Source organism: Xiphias gladius, chromosome 17 (genome assembly GCF_016859285.1).
Source record: "Xiphias gladius isolate SHS-SW01 ecotype Sanya breed wild chromosome 17, ASM1685928v1, whole genome shotgun sequence".
NCBI classification, from domain to species: Eukaryota; Metazoa; Chordata; class Actinopteri; order Istiophoriformes; family Xiphiidae; genus Xiphias; species Xiphias gladius.
In genome coordinates, this window is record NC_053416.1 from 15,251,745 (window position 1) to 15,268,073 (window position 16,329).

At 41.9% G+C, this 16,329-nt stretch overlaps 1 protein-coding gene across 1 annotated transcript; it reads left to right on the forward strand.

The window, feature by feature from the left end:
* Positions 1–1,002: 1,002 nt before the first annotated feature.
* On the forward strand, positions 1,003–14,910 carry slc43a2b (solute carrier family 43 member 2b). The gene is made up of 14 exons (XM_040149545.1): positions 1,003–1,050; positions 1,997–2,323; positions 5,561–5,855; positions 6,069–6,124; positions 6,234–6,310; positions 9,148–9,240; positions 9,701–9,834; positions 10,244–10,440; positions 10,566–10,709; positions 11,541–11,673; positions 11,868–12,000; positions 12,730–12,803; positions 12,947–13,070; positions 13,154–14,910. The coding sequence occupies exons 2-14, from the start codon at positions 2,164–2,166 to the stop codon at positions 13,313–13,315; spliced, it is 1,782 nt and encodes a 593-aa protein (XP_040005479.1). The 5' UTR covers positions 1,003–1,050; positions 1,997–2,163; the 3' UTR covers positions 13,316–14,910.
* The last annotated feature ends 1,419 nt before the right edge of the window (positions 14,911–16,329 follow it).

The window sequence follows — 16,329 nt, forward strand, 5'->3', positions numbered from 1 at the left end:
ACAGTAAATGTGAAATATTTATGATAAGAGCTGTTTTTGTTACATTTTTAATTTTAAAAGTTCCCATTCTGTCGATTGAATGAAGTCTCTCTTACATCAGTGTCCAGGTGCTTAATGAAAAAAAGGAAACACCTACTAAAACTCAATTTATACCAGATATGAGTTCCTGTTGCATGATTTTGGCTACATCCACTCAACCAAAAGGGGCAGTCAGCAGGATTATTGATTATGTTGATTTGGCCTCACGTGAATGTCGCATTGGGGATTAAGACACTGCAAGATAGTGAAAAAAAGACTGCAGCACATTTAGATCATAACAAGGTCACATTAATAAACAGAAACTATCCAATTCAAGCGTCTGGTTTGATGGAACCCTGTGAGTCTGCGCGTCGGCCTCAGCAGATCGCTCCCCGGCAAACATTTCACAGGCCACAGTAAACATCAGTAAACAGCTTAGGCAACAACTGACGCGGGGGATCCACCGCCCCAGTCTGCCTCCTGCTCCCTGTCGATGCCTGTTATTGATCCAGACAGCTGTTGATAGCCGACACGCACCCTTATCTGCAAAAGTCCATTACGTTTTCAGCCAGACTTTGTTTGGCTTGATTAATCCTTTCCACTCACCCAGCTCCAGCGCTTTCGGACTTCCCATTGCACAATGACTTTGATTAACACCAAACTATGTCATTCCAATTAGCACAGACTTTTTTTTTTTTTTTTTTTTTTAATCTGCTCCTCACTTCCTCTATAATAGTACACCTGTACTATTCCATAACATTTGTCGAAAGCTGTCGTCTACGGGCCTCCAAGCGGACTCCTCGGCCGCATCATTATTGAGAAACACCAAGGCGCTTGGCCTTGTTACGCGCTGCTGCTCGGCGCTGGCGGATGAGGCGCAGACGTCAGACAGGCCGTGGCCAGCAGGGGGCGCCGTGCGAGGGAAGCCCGAGGATATAAAAACTGGCTTTCCACAAGTAACTGGTCATTGAAAGCTGACCAAGGTACATCTGGAAGTTTGAAGCTGGATAGTGCCGCTGACAGCCTGGAGAGGTAAAGAAGTTTGTGATTTGCCCGTGATGGGTTACTTGCCTGTAATGTACTTTGCATTGTAGAAAACTGAATGAAAAATTGGAATAGAATTGTTTTTTTTAATTCAATGAGACAAAACATACAGAAACAGGCTACCCTTGATTATGATGTGTTCATGTGGCTTATTTATTTTCCTTGACATCGTCGACTAACTCTGCAACCACACTTATCGCACTGGCTGAGCAGATTGTGCGTGGGTGCATGTGCAGTTCAGTGTGTGATGGAGAGAGGGAGAGAGGTTGACTGTGTGAGCTGATTTGTTTATTCTTTGTCTGGCAGCTCCTTTATGTTTTGCATGCACCACAGTAATTGCAGAGGAAAGTTGCGGTTGGATGAGCCCGAGAGGACATTTAGGGGTAGTGTAGGAAAGCAAGGGGGGACAGACAGGGGGCCATGGGGTGAGGGAGCAGTGAGCGAGCCCCACTTTTCTCTCCGAGTCCAGTTTGGACCAGTTTGCCTTTTCCACCAAACAGCAGACACTCTGTGATACCACCATGGATGCTTCTTCAGTTCTTGGTGCCTGTAATGTGATGTAAGATCTTTGTCCCTGCAACAGACTGATGTAATGATCTTTGTACAAGCAGGGGAGTTAATGATTTGGCCATTCGTTGGTACTATTAGTTGGTTTAATTATTTAACAAAAGTTTTTTTATTTGAATGCCATTACCTCTCCTCTGTGTCTCATTAGAAGGGAGATTTTCAGTTAATCAAAAACTGTTTAATTTGCAGGTATAACCTTATTTTCACTTTATTTCAAACATTACAACAAGTGACCTTCAGTTAGGTCCAAAGTTAAGTAATTTTATCTTGTGATCTTATAAAAATGGAACCTTCCTGTCATTCAGTGACTAACAGGCTAACTATAACAACCACCCCCTCCCCTACTCTTGCGTCTTCCTATTCACAGATAAGTGACCAGCGATCCTTCATCCTAGGTGTCAGTCAGGGGAGGCTCTCTCTGTGCTTCCAGCTTGCTCTTTTTCTCTCTCTCTCTCTCTCTCTCTCTCTTTCTCTCACCATCTCTCTCAGTCTCCATCTGTCTCCCCTGGTTCTTCACTCTTCTTTCCCTCAACCATGGCTCCGACCCTGGCCACAGCGTTCGCCAGGCGCTGGTGGATGGCAGTGACTGCTATCATTGAGAACCTGCTCTTCTCTGCTGTGCTGCTGGGATGGGGATCGCTCCTCATCATGCTCAAGTCAGAGGGCTTCTACTCTTACCTTTGCAACGAGGAGGGTGAGTCATGACTGTTGTATTTCTGTGTTGACAAAGGAATTATGGACTAACACTCTGTATTTTTTTGTCGGCTGTTCCATTATACAGCTCCACATCTTTGCCTAGATTTGCCTTTATGGTAGAGCAGTTCCTAGGAGAAGTAAACGGCCTTGAGCATTTGTCTTCATGAGGTTATAGTGCAGAACTCATAGTTTTTGGGATGTGACCTGCCTCTTCACCTGAAATGCATTGCTTTTTGCTGTTAACGTAAAGACTGGGGAGATGGGTACCATGAAAGTGTCATCTTGATTTAGGGCGCAGGAGGGAGCAAGCTTTTATTTAAGAGATGTAACTCAACACTGCTCCCCTCTTGCCTCTTCCATTCTTTAGGAAGAGTAAGTGTTTTCTGTGAAGAGGTCATGAGCTATTTTTTTGGGACCCGGGAGATTAAACCTGAGAGGCTAAATTAAAGAGAGAGCAGGGTTGCAGGTAGGCAAAGTGGTCCAGAGTTAAAGAGTAAAAGGCTCCAGTGTCTCATAAACTTATGTACCTAAGTATCTCCATCTCCTCGTCCCTCACTTTGACCAAGTGTTTTGTGTCTTTAAGTGCAAAGGTGGAACTGAAGCACACAATAGCCGCAGTCAGGTATTTTAGAAGAGAGTAAGCACAAGGGAATGAGAGAGAGGAATCAGGCCAAACTTATCCTTTGGACCTGAGGTGACACTGTGTCGTGCCCAATGGCCTGACTGTGGTGAGCACGGCTGATTCCAAAGACACTAGACTATTGTTTGGATTCAGCTTTCCTCTCTCAGTAGTAGCCACTCTATCTCAAAGGGAGTTTACGCAATTGATTTACCTAACTGATCATTTGTAGGAGGTTGTCTTCCAGCTCCACATGCCTGGCACTCTCCTCCTCTTAATCTTAATATACAGAATCCTCCAACCTCGTCCCAAAGCAACTGATGCAACTTTGTCTGACTATTTTTTGGATCTTTAGGATCATTCAGCATCGCTAGTAATATATCCTAAAATTCGACTATACAATTCAATTACCCAAGGCTAATTACTCTATGCATTAACCACCAAAGGTACACCATTTTATAGGATATTAAAAGCATCTGTGATGCTGTATACAGAAACACGCCCACCGATGAAGTAACAGCTGAGCATCCACAAGTGTAGGTGACTTCCTGGAGCGCTGCCACAACCGTCTTATCTTGGTCTAAAGATATAAGAGGGAGAGGACAGCAGCACCAGCTCAGCTCTTTTTACACATGTGACACATGATTGAGGGAGTGAGGGATCCACAGCAGAATTTTATTACTGGTAATATGGAAGTTTAAAGTCCACTGATAAAGGACAGGGAGGGGGAGAAGACTGATAGCAAAGTAATGAACAGTAGAAATCAGGCCGCTGGTGGGGCTGACAGTAAAAACAAAAAGGTGGAAGGAAAGATAACGATGGTGCCGCGCAGATTGGGATTTTATGCACATGCAGCAAAGATAGGAGATGAATAGTTGAAGCTTGGTATTATATGGGTGGGTCAGTGGACACAGTGGGCACTGCCTCACTTCAGATAAGTTGGTCAAATGGCTGTGGTACTGTATTTTTTTAATTTTTAATTTTTTTTACACATGAAAGTATCTGTTGCGCAAGTTCCAGAGTTTTCAGTTACTTTTGAACCCAGTTAAACAAAACATATACTCCCTAGAATTTATACTAAGCAGAGTTTCCATGCATTTCACTTTTTAGTACATGCGTGTAGACACAGGATCTCATGAAATTTAATTGAATAGAAATGTCAGTGCAAATAAAACTGGTGAACTTTTTTCTTTTTTCTTCAGTCCCTCACACACAATAACTGTTCCTTCATTAACCACAGTTTTCTCTGCTCACCCTCACCATCTAACCAACTAAATGTTTCATCTCTTTTGATCACCTTTGCTCCTTGCTCCTGCTTATCAGTTAGATGTTACTACTAAGGCCCTGTAAGGAACACATGCAAGGCTAAGGGATTTATGATCCCTTTTAGTCTGCTTTCTAAATCTTAGGTCCCTTCCTGCTTTTTTATTCGAGAGTTCCATTCCCACACAAAGCCACAGACACCCACACATTTCTCTGCTACTTAACAACAAAGCATTTGCAGATAATGTGACCATTAAGCTTGGTGCCAATCGCTTAATGCCAGTCTTAATTTTGTGAGAGGCTGACGATGAGGAAACATAGTGCATATTTTCTATGAACAATCAATGAAAGGTTTTCACAAGCTATTAATTTTGCCCCATTCTGCCCAATCAAATCTTGCTGCAACACATGCCAGACAACACCAAATATTATGTGCGTGTTAAGACACACACTTTGCCAACCAGCTGTCTCCTTCGGCCTTGCTCCACAGTGTGTAACAAAGTGTATGATTTGGGTTCTTGAGGAAGACTTCGGCACGTTGTTATGAAGCACGTCATGGTGTTTCACGCAGGGATTCCACACACACATACTCGCCTCCTATGATTACAAAGACACCATAGAGGTGTAAGGGAGTGTAATCCAGCAAAAATCAGCTCATACGTAACAAGTAAGCTCACACGTGACAAATAAGTTCCCAAGCTGCTGCCCCCCTCGCTTCCTCACTTGGACTTCTCCTGAACTTTTGTACTCTTTCACATTTTCTCCTTGCAGGTTCTGATGATAATGAGAAGTTTATTGCCAGTGCCAGCTCATCACTTTTTTATCCCCGTCATTCTAACATGATAATAAAATTCAAACAGCAACTCAGTAAATTCAGGTGGCACATTTGAATCTTTCTGTGAGTCTAAACCATGTGGGAGCAGAAATGTATGTTTTTTTGCTTCTGCCCCTTGATATGACGTTATAAGTTTTCTAGTTTGGGTTTTTCCATACACCTGACTCTGCACGTGTTCAGTGAACGTGCGGCCACAATGTGTTGATGTATCAGGATCCTGTGAATAAGCAGAACTGCCACCTTCGAATTTCATCTGTGTGACAAGAAGCCAGCGCTCCCTATACGCTAAACCATCTATAGGAGCACACGGCTGAACTCAAACTTACACACTCATATGATTATTCACAGCACTCTGCTTTTGTGGATGACGTTTTTGTTTAACAATATGATCAAATGTGGCATGTGAATTCTAAAGAAAATGGTCACGTTGTGGCAACCTGAACTATCTCAACTGACAGGATATTTTCCAAAATGTATCTGACACCTAATCTTCTACCTACTTTCAACATGCTCTTTAGGTAACACCTCCAGCTATAATCTGTCCCAACCCATGGCAACCCCGGCAACTGATGAGTATGTTGACTACTATGAAAGTGAGGGTGCCGTGGTTGGTCTGGGAGATGGAGTGGAGATGAGACCCCTTGTCCCCATGGATGGGCCCCTGAGGATGAACGGATGGCTGATCTGTAAAGAACAGGATGAGATGCTGAACCTGGCGTTCACAGTGGGCTCCTTCCTGCTCTCAGCCATCACGCTGCCGCTGGGGATTGTCATGGATAAATATGGGCCTCGCAAGCTACGACTGCTGGGCAGGTAAGCAAGGAAGAGAAGAAATGATTCCAGACTAACCATTCTGTTATTTCTAAAAATGTGTAAATGTAATTTTTTAATTCTGTGGACAAAATTCTGTTCACTTCCACAGTATTGGAAAACCCTTTACGAAGCAAAAAAAAAAAAATGTCAGAGATACGAATGTTGCAACTTAAATTTTCATTAGAAGTGTTTGACACATTCATCTATTTTCAGCACATGCTTTGGATTGTCCTGTCTACTCATTGCTTATGGAGCCTACCAACCAAATGGTAAGAATGCCTGAAGAGAACGACCATGTACCTCATTGCACTGTATTTGAAACAATGTACAGTAGTTTGGTTCTTGACAGACTCATGACCTAACGTGTGTCATTTGCAGAACTCTCTGTCCTTATCTTCATTGCCCTGACTTTCAATGGCTTTGGAGGCATGTGCATGACCTTCACCTCTCTCACAGTAAGTGTGTGCATGGTTCTGTGCGCTGCGTGCTTTTAATTCCCCAGATCCCTTGCCCCTGCCGCATAGTGTTTGTCCAGATGTATATATTCTATCTCCAATGGTCTTTGTCTAAGTGTTAGTGCTGTTATAATAGTTTACTGGCTCCCCATCTGCTCACACTCTCCCTCCCGTCTTTTCTGGCATTCCACCCTGTCTCTTGTTCTGTTCTTTCTTTTTTTCTTTTTTTCTTTTTTTCTTTTTTTTTTTGGCGCCTTACACTGCACTCTGTATTCCTGCGGACAACGGAGCTCAGCTTTGGATAGCAGGAAGCGGGGGTTGATTGGAGAGAGAGGAAGAGAGAGAAAGTAATGCAATGGTTCATTATCACTTTCCACTGCATCATTTACTATTGTGCTTCAGCAAGAACGTCATAGCAAGCACATGCACAAATAGTTACTAATGACATTAATTCACAAAGACACCTCAGTCAGTTTCCCACTCATTTTTTTGGAACTGACTTTGCCCTTTGGGCTTCAATTTCTGTTTACAGGATAGTTAAAAGAGTACTTTGGCATTGCATTCCCATAACATTTTCAGACTCACGATGGAAAGTTTACAAAATTGGGCACCTACATTACCCACACTGCAACTCATCCTCCAACAGGTCAGTCAGGCATTCAGGTGTGTTATACTAATAGCTAATACTATTAACTAGGCTAATGTCCAGGGGTCTGTTAAGGTCATTTCTTTCTAACACCGTACTTCAAGATTTTTTTCATTTTCACACCTGTAGTCTTCGCTCAGCTTCCTTTGGACCCACAAAAGACTTAATACAACTTTTGGTAACACTTTATAACACAGCCCATGATTCACAGTGTCATTTCATTGCATGAATCAGGTACCCGTCTAATACTCACTGCTTCCTACTGGTACTTAAAACTCAGGTACAGTGGAAGAAAATAAGAGTATGGTGAAAAAGCGAGTATTAACTGGACATTTTAAGGGAAACTTCAGTTTTTTTTCTAGTACTGTAGCCCACAGGTACCCAGCTTTACAAAAATACTTAGAATTTCAATTATTTGTCATTTCCGCCCGAATGCCCAGTTTTTGCTCCCTCGTCCTCCATTGTCTTATTTTCCTCCCTTCATGTAACAAAATTAAACTATAAATTGCTGGCTGTATTATAAAGTTTTACCCAACTTTTTTCACATATGCAGTTATACGCCCCAAGACCTGTAAACAGACTTTGTTGTGTAAAATTAGTGGAGTTCCCCTTTAAGCCTGAGCAGAGCCACACATACATAGGGACAGAAAAACATCTGAGAATTCATAGAGTTCACAGGGTCAATCCCTCACCATTCCTTTGCATTCTTTCCCTGCCATTCTTCATCCAGCGGTTACCTCCCCTTGCCATCAGTTCACCCTCCAGTGACACACACAGGAATCCTGGGTTGTACCATGGTAATGCTGTTCACAAGAGAGGGGCTCTACTCCAGTAAATATCCTAATAAAACACTCTATTTCTATTCCACCACAGGCTACATCTTTCGTCTCCTTTGTGATATTTGTTCCGTCCACCTAAATCTGTCATCAATTGCTGCCACTGGCCTTGATGTAGTAAAACCATGATTGAGGGCATTGTTTGCTCTTTTCCTGTAGGCTTCAGCCTATAGGAAACCCCCAGAATCTGTGCATAAAACCATGTTTTTCCCTTACTTCCCCTTTCACTGCATCTCTTTCACAACCTTCTACAGACATACTATACTTTAAACCTTCAGTGTTGGGTTAATAATTAGACTCTACCTTGCTCCTTGACTCTTTGATTACGACTCCACCTCAGACCAACAGGCATTCATTCCCAGCTGAGGGCTGTTGGGTAACACTCAGCTGCCCTCAGCAGCCACCATGGGCTGCCTGCCAATGTCAGTTGTCAGGTCACCTTTCCACTCCAGGTTTGTCCAGCAGCTATCTGCAATGTTTACAGATACATTGGAACAGTTTTTTCCAGCACCCCAGATAAAATTCCTGGGAAATACTGTAGCCTGGGTGCTTCAGTGTGCATACTTTCTCAGTTTAATAGACACAGACAAAAACACATACCTCTTCCTCAGCTTCTTCTGTCTTATGTAATTGAATGTGCTTGTTGTTGTTCAGTCTCTTGAAAACGGAACAGCTTGTGAATGCCTTTGTATTTGGGTGTTTTGCCACCCGCTGTCCCCTGTTTGTCTGATTTATCTCCCAGCTCTCTTTTCTCTTTCATCAAACAGGAGAAAAGACTGTAAAAGACAGAGAAAATGAAATTATCGCTCATCTTTCGTCATCTTCTATCTTCAGTGCATCTCTTTTGTCCTTGAATGTCACCTCACCTCAGTCACCCTATCTGATTGTTTCAGCTGTATAGAATTCGTCAGCACTGCGTATGTGTCGTGTGTTGGACAGCTGTGTATGTTATGTGATGCTATTGTATATAGCTTTTGCTGGTGTTCCATGTCACTTTATTGTGTTTTTATTTTCTCTGATGTGCTTTCCGTAGAGCCATGTCTGCTCGCTAATTGGTTCCCACTGTCCACCCTGACCCCAGTGTCAGTAGGCACCATCCTCATAGTGTTCCCAGTCTGTCCCCAACCTCCAGCTTAGAGCAACTACAGTGCAGCTGAGATCACCATGATCTTGGCAGTAGATGGTTTTACCTTTACACTCATATTTACAATGAAATATGTCTTGTTTCACTTGGCACAATGCAGGTTTACACTTAAACTTAAGTCTGGCTCAGAGGGACAGGTCAAGATGATGTGATAATTGATGTGATAAAGTTTAACTGGCCTATCTGTCTCTTTTCCTCTCTCCCTCCATAGCTGCCTAACATGTTTGGGGACCTCCGTTCCACTTTCATCGCCCTGATGATTGGCTCCTATGCCTCCTCTGCTGTCACCTTTCCTGGTATCAAGGTAACAATCACTAAATCACCCTGCATACACAGATTTCCACTTTATGAGACAAATTTCCTAGTCTTCTTTTATAATTGTTGGACAAATTCTTCTGTTTTACATAAACGGCCACAACTCTTCTTGAAAGCAGTGTGCAACTGCCACCACATCTTGTCCTACTTATTAATTCTGAGCAATCCTGCAAAATTTGAAGGCATTTTGCCTATTCACGGCACTATGGCAACATGACCATTTTATATTGCCACCACTGGGTAACGTCAAATGTTCATACTTGTATAAAGCCTGAGTATTCCCAGACAGAATTTAGGTATGTTGGTATTTTCCAGACATTGTGGCTGATGTATTTTGGTGGAGATGTGGCTCCAGAAGCATTTTTAAAAGATTGACACGCTTTCTGATTTGTTATTTTTGTTGCCTCCTCTGTATTTTGTATTTATTGGTCGTGTTTTGATGTGCAAAGGTGATCTATGACGTTGGAGTACCTTTCATCACTATTCTGGTGGTGTGGGCTGCCTGTGCTGGACTGGTCTTCATGAACTGCTTCTTCAACTGGCCACTGGAACCATTTCCAGGACCAGAGGACATGGACTACACGTTAGTACCAGAGATACACACCAATTATACATAGTTGCAATCTATAGTGTTATAACAAAACTAGTTGGACCGATCCAGTAATAGCAGTCACATGTATGTTCCAAAGTATATGAAGTAGACATCACTATCAACGCTATTTGACAAATAATTATGTGATTATCTAAAAATCTATTTGCTGATGATCACACCCATCAGCTGAACTTATCCCCATGGTAAATCCTGGTTAATTAAAATCCCATTTTTGACCGGCTTGTTCAGCAGAAAACTTTTCCAGTAGACTGAACCACATCAAGACTTGTCTCCATTTTCTATTTATCACATTTACTTATTTTTTTAAATTTTTTCCATTCCTCCATGACCCCCTTTTTAATCACCCTTTTCATCCTTCTTTCCTCTTCTGCTTTCTCAGTGTGAAGATCAAGTTCAGCTGGCTAGGCTTTGACCACAAAATTACAGGGAAGCAGTTCTACCGCCAAGTGACCACTGTGGGCCGTCGCCTCAGTGTGGGCAACAGCCTGAAGCAGAAGGAGCTGGCGACTAAGGATGGCCACAAGCTCTGCCTCTCCACCATGGACCTGGAAATGGAGTGCAAGCCACAAGAAGAGGGTAAGAGTCCAGAATCCACACGCTCCTGATGTGAATTTGTAGTTAGGGTTTTGATAAAAGTTGACCCACTCTTTTTGTGCTTCTCATTCTAATGCATGTCATTTACTTCTTTTTCTCCTGTGCAGCCCAGTCCTTCTTGAAAAGTATCATCAGCCCGATCTTCCTGCTCAGTCTGGTGACCATGTCCGTCACTCAGCTTCGTCTCTTGTTCTACATGGGGGCCATGAACAGCGTCCTGGAGTCTCTCAGTGATGGAGACCTCAACACAGGTCTGTTTTTCTACCTTTAAACATGTGTCTGTGTGTGTTGACAAGCATGAAAACATTTGTTGCTTGATTCTTTTCTGCTTTATCTAGAATATGACACAGACTGCTCAGAAACTTTGATTCATGACTTAAAAGCACCTGGACTTACTTGGTTTTAATTGAATTTTCAGTGGAGAGAATGGAAGTTGGTAAGACTAAAAGCCTGTAGTTGTATCAGTAGTTTACCGAACCATTAGACTGTTAACTTTCAAGCTGACAACAATTAGAATTTAACCTCTAGTCTTGTACAGATCTGCCATCACAATCTAATACTGCATTAGCTCCTCCACCACTACTTACTGTAAAACTGTCACAGCTAGTTTTGTTGTTTAATCATTTATTGGCTGTTGTCCATGTCAGTAACCCAGTCCTTCAGATGTCATTCAGCTTTAATCTGAAACCACCAGGTACCATTTGTTGTACTCATTAACTGACTTTGCCCCTCAGCACCAGCAAAGAGTACACATCATATGAGCACTTTCACATGACCCACTTTTCATTTATCATTAGTCTCCGGACCATAAATCGCCCTCATAATGGCATCATATTGACTTTCGAATGGCTGTATATCCAGTCGAATCACTCAGTATGGCTCAGGCTCAAAGGCTAATAATTAACTGTACCATCATAGTCATTAACCAGGTAGAGACCAGTCCGGAAGCTTGTAACTCTGTCATCTTTTTATCCTTTCTTCTAATCCTTCCCCTTTCTTATTTTTTTTCCTAATATGTATTATTCATTGTGCTCTCTCCATTTTTATTACAAGCTTTTTTGTCCTCCTTCTCTCTCTCCAAGTGAGTCTATACTCCTCCATCTTTGGTGTGCTGCAGCTGCTTTGCCTGATGACCACTCCTGTGATTGGTCAGATCATGGACTGGAAGCTGAAGGACTGTGATGATGGAGAGGAGGAAAAGGAGCCCTGCAGCAAGTGGGTCAAGTTTTGAGTAATCTCTTGCAACGAAGGGTAAACCCTTTCCATTTTTAGACCCAGGCATTAATATTTACAGTATTTGCCAGTGTGGTGAATAGAACCAAGAAATGTACCTTTATTGTGAAACAGAGTTGTGATATCAGTGCCTAATAATCTGGCCTCTATTCCTTCATTCTGCTTTTAACCACAAGGGGGGAGACAAAGAAAAAGCGCAGAGACAGAAAGACCCAGAAGGTGACCAATGCCTTGCGAGCTTTCGTCCTCACAAACCTACTTTTAGTAGGATTTGGGATCACTTGCCTAGTGCCCAATCTCCCTCTGCAGGTCAGTGGTCCACTTCAGCTTTCAGAGATACGCACAGACCTTCAAAGTACTTGGGGGATGCAGCTGCCTTGCTAGCAAAGTTATCAGTGTCTCTCTGTGGCCTTTAGAGTTTTAATCTTAAAAAGTTACTCTTTTTACAGGCTGCTGGCAGCAGAGACAGCCAGTTATGTAAATCTAAACTTTGCACTAAAAATTGAGAACAGATACATTTCCCACAGTTTAGAGCACACTGTCCGTTCAGTGATAATGTGGAACTTAAAAGGAATAGTTCGACATTTTGGGAAATGTGCTTGTTCGCTCTCATGCTGGAAGGTAGATAAGAAGGTCAGTGCAACTCTCATATCTGTCTGTTAAATACGAGGCTACAGTCAGGAGAAGTTACCGTAGCTTAGCATAGGATGGATACAGATTAAACAAACCAGATATAACATGTTAATTGGTGAGTTTTAGGGTGGCTGTGGGTTTTGTTGCCTTTGGACAGAGCCAGGCTAACTGCTTCCCCCTGTTTCCAGTCTTTATGCTAAGATAAGCTAACCTTCCCCAGCTTCGTTTTTAACGAACATGGCATGAGAGTGATATTCATCTTCTCATCTAACTCTCTACAAGAAAGCCTAAAGGCATACTTCCCAAAATGTTGAACAGTTCCTTTAAGAGCTTTATAAACTAACTGACTGCATTACCTAAATGACTATGAATATTGATTTCTTCTACTTTTATCTTTTGTATTAGATTGTGTCATTTGTCTTACACACTGTGGTGAGAGGATTCATTCACTCTGCTGTTGGTGGCCTTTATGCCGCGGTGTAAGTCTCAGTTTGCCACTAACTTCACACACACACACACACACACACACACACATATCATCATCGTGATCATCACCTTTTTCTTCTGTATGTGGATGTAGTTTCAAACTGAGTCACTAAATTGACCTCTCCTTTCTCTCCAGGTATCCCTCCTCCCAGTTTGGCAGTCTAACAGGCATGCAGTCTCTAGTCAGTGCTGTGTTCGCTCTGCTGCAGCAACCTCTCTTTCTGGCTATGATGGGACCCCTGGGGGGAGACCCCCTCTGGGTATGAATACGCACACACTCAAACAGACTCGCATGCAAATTAAACCCTCAGGCATGGCTAATTCTAGTGTATTCCCCTTCCAGGTCAATGTTGGGCTCCTTGTTCTTAGTATGCTGGGCTTCTTGCTGCCTCTCTACCTGATCTGCTACAGAGTGACGCTCAACAGAGAGCAACAGCAGAGGGAGGACAACGCTAAGATCTACATCAAAATTAACGGCTCCGACATCCCTGAGGCCTTCGTCTAGAGAAAAGTAAATGAAGTGAGAAGGACAACAGCAAATGAAGATTTCTTAATGAGAAACGTTGGCAATCCAGTGATACATGCACACATACACATACAGTATAAATGGATAAGTGAAATCTTAAATATCACATTTATCTATTGATTACACACACAAAAAGCCTGCCACCTCCATTTTTCCAAAATTTCAATAAGATAAACTGATGCTGCGGTTGTCAGGGAAACAAGTCCAGTGGACAGTTGCGAAGGAGAAAAGTGAAACGTGGAGAGGAAAAGAAGAAAAAGAGAGAGGAAAAGACTGTGAAAGGAAAGAGGCATCAGCCTCTGTATTCCCCCAAATCCTCTGACTTCTCTTTTTATTCCCTCCTCTCTGAGCAGCACACTAGTGGAACTGCAATCCACATAAGACTGCTTTAATATTCCCTGTGCTAGCAGAGAAAAGGAAAAAGAAAGCTTGTTTAGCCCGCGAATTTCCAGCTGTGAAACCAGCAAGACTGCAAAATGTCACCCTCCCGAGTACCAACCTTATTTAGTCAGTGATTCCATTGTTATGAGTTTTGTTTTCTCTTTCCTTAATATGCCTACTTTAAATCATGCTGATTGTAAAACCCCATAACACGGTGCTACCTATCTATTCATCAGCTGGACTTTTTGAGAGATGGTGTAAGGTAAGTGTGGACTAAAGGGCATTAATGAGTGACAGGGAGCGGAGTCGAGACTTATTGCTGATGTTGAGCAAGAAGAAAAGACAGTCATGATGATTAATTATGGGGCTTTTTTTCTTTTCTTTTTTTTTTACAAATTAACATCTTATTACTGTATAAAACTACTGTAGCTTAGAATATACTGTAGTATTGGATCAATGTCTGTCTTATGCAGCTGTATTCTGTAAGAGGGACATCAAACAAATGGCAATATGTTTTCCTAAAAGCAAAATGTTCATGTATGTGCAGATTATTTATTTTATTTCCTACTTTTTTAGTATCATTTTTATACTTGAAGTTTACCAGACGTTCCTTTTGAATATACCTTCATGTAAAAGATAAGATTTATTCATTGGGCAGCATGTTCTATTGAACTTTTTACAAATATCAGTGACAATAGTGTCCCTTTTGCAATACATGGTAATACAATTTACGTATACATTAAACATGCTCTCCAGTAAGTGTATCCACAAAACCATAATCATGCAGGTGCCTTAACTTAAAGTCAGTATTTCATTCAGTCTGTCTACCTACTGATTAAAAGAAATGCAGCACTTTATACCCCATTAACCCCTTTAAATTTCACAAACATTAGCTCATTTCAGCACTTCTCTCCTGATGCCTCTCTTGAGAAATAGTCCCACTTTAATTTTGAGCTCCTCCTTCCTTCACACGTGTATTTATTTTATTTTACACTCACTTTTCCATCATAAATCTCATGATGTGTTTAAATTTCACTGTGCTGGCAACTACACATATGTCATTTAGTGTTTTGTTTGCATGGAACTCTTTCTTCTATCACTGAACATAATGTAGAGATGTTTGTTATACAGGCACTCCAGTTTGATATGGAAGAGTTAGTGGGGTTTAATAAAGATGTGTTGATCTCTTTAAATGTTTGCTCTTGTTCATGTTTGTATTCCCTGCTACACTATATGTCTCTGTGTAATTCTTACCCGGTTGCAGAAACTGTGGGTATTTAAAACTCACTTAGTCATTCTGAAGGTGGTGACATTATAACAGAACAGACCTTAACCTACTTCAATGGCACAGGGCTCGCTTGCTTATTCCATAAGCAGGACCTCTGTTGTGCCTGCACAAAGGATTTACTGATGAGAAATAACCCACTGACAAAGTGGATGGTGTCTTCCATCAGGGTGTAACTCCCTCCTATAACAAACTATTGTTAGTTGAGGCTTGTAATTTGAAATTCAGTTTGGAGATGAAAACAGTGTCATTTTGAGATTTGAGTTTTATAGTTTGTGTTTTATAGGTACGAGAAAAATAGGTGTAATTTCAGAAAAAGGTGTTACAGAAAGTGCAGTTGATGGAGTTCTAGGTTGTTCTGCAACCAACCAGCAGAGGTCAGTATTAAAGGCCTGTGTTTGAGGGGCCCTGCCACCACACCAGAATAAGAAGCCTGGGTACATTTTGGTCCTCTAGACCTAATTGCAACTGACATCAGGATTTGAAATACCCTGACAAATCACAGAAACTCATTTCCCAAACATTTAAATCAAACCTGCAAAATCAGACGTGCTCTCTGATCTTAACTGAGTCTGATTTTTGCTTTCAGCACACACAGTCCTGTATAATTCTGATTATTCTGTATAATTGGCACAATTTTCATACAAAATAAAAATGTAAATGCGTTAGTCTTATCCAGAAAGCACTCACATTCAAAACTGCTAACCTGCTTTAAGAACAGTGTTTAAGAACTGATTGTCCCCTGACTCCATGTCCCCCAGGAAGCTTGTTCGGAGGTGAGATCAAGACTAATTCTGAGCAGTGCTTTAACACCAGATCTTCCCAGCACACACTCTCACTGCATGTTTGGTTTAAGCAGGTCTGCCAGCGCACTGCTCTGCCATCTGATACTACACTCCAGCAGAGTGTTGTCACTTGACACCTCAGCCCCTCTCGTCAACTGAGAAGAGAGACGAGAGAACGTCACACACACATCACGGACAGCGGCTCCTGGAGCCCTGCTGGCCTGGCGCTGCTGTTGCTGGAGAAGCAGCTGTTTTTTTTTTTATTTTGGCCGGCTGACCCCTGTGGTTTGTCCGGGGACGCAGTTCAAAGATGCAACATGAGACCACTGCCTTCTAAACTAACAAGAAAACAAGTAAAACAAGTAGTGGGTCAGTCACAACATGTTCTTTACAACAACTTGACCCTACACCTCTAAATTATGAGCCAAAGTGGTTTTCTCTAGCACAGTTTTTTTTTAGTATGCTATTCATACCCGCCTACCTTCCTATTGACATATACAATCCTTTCTAAATGTCAAGTTATCTGTATTAGGTGCTATGAT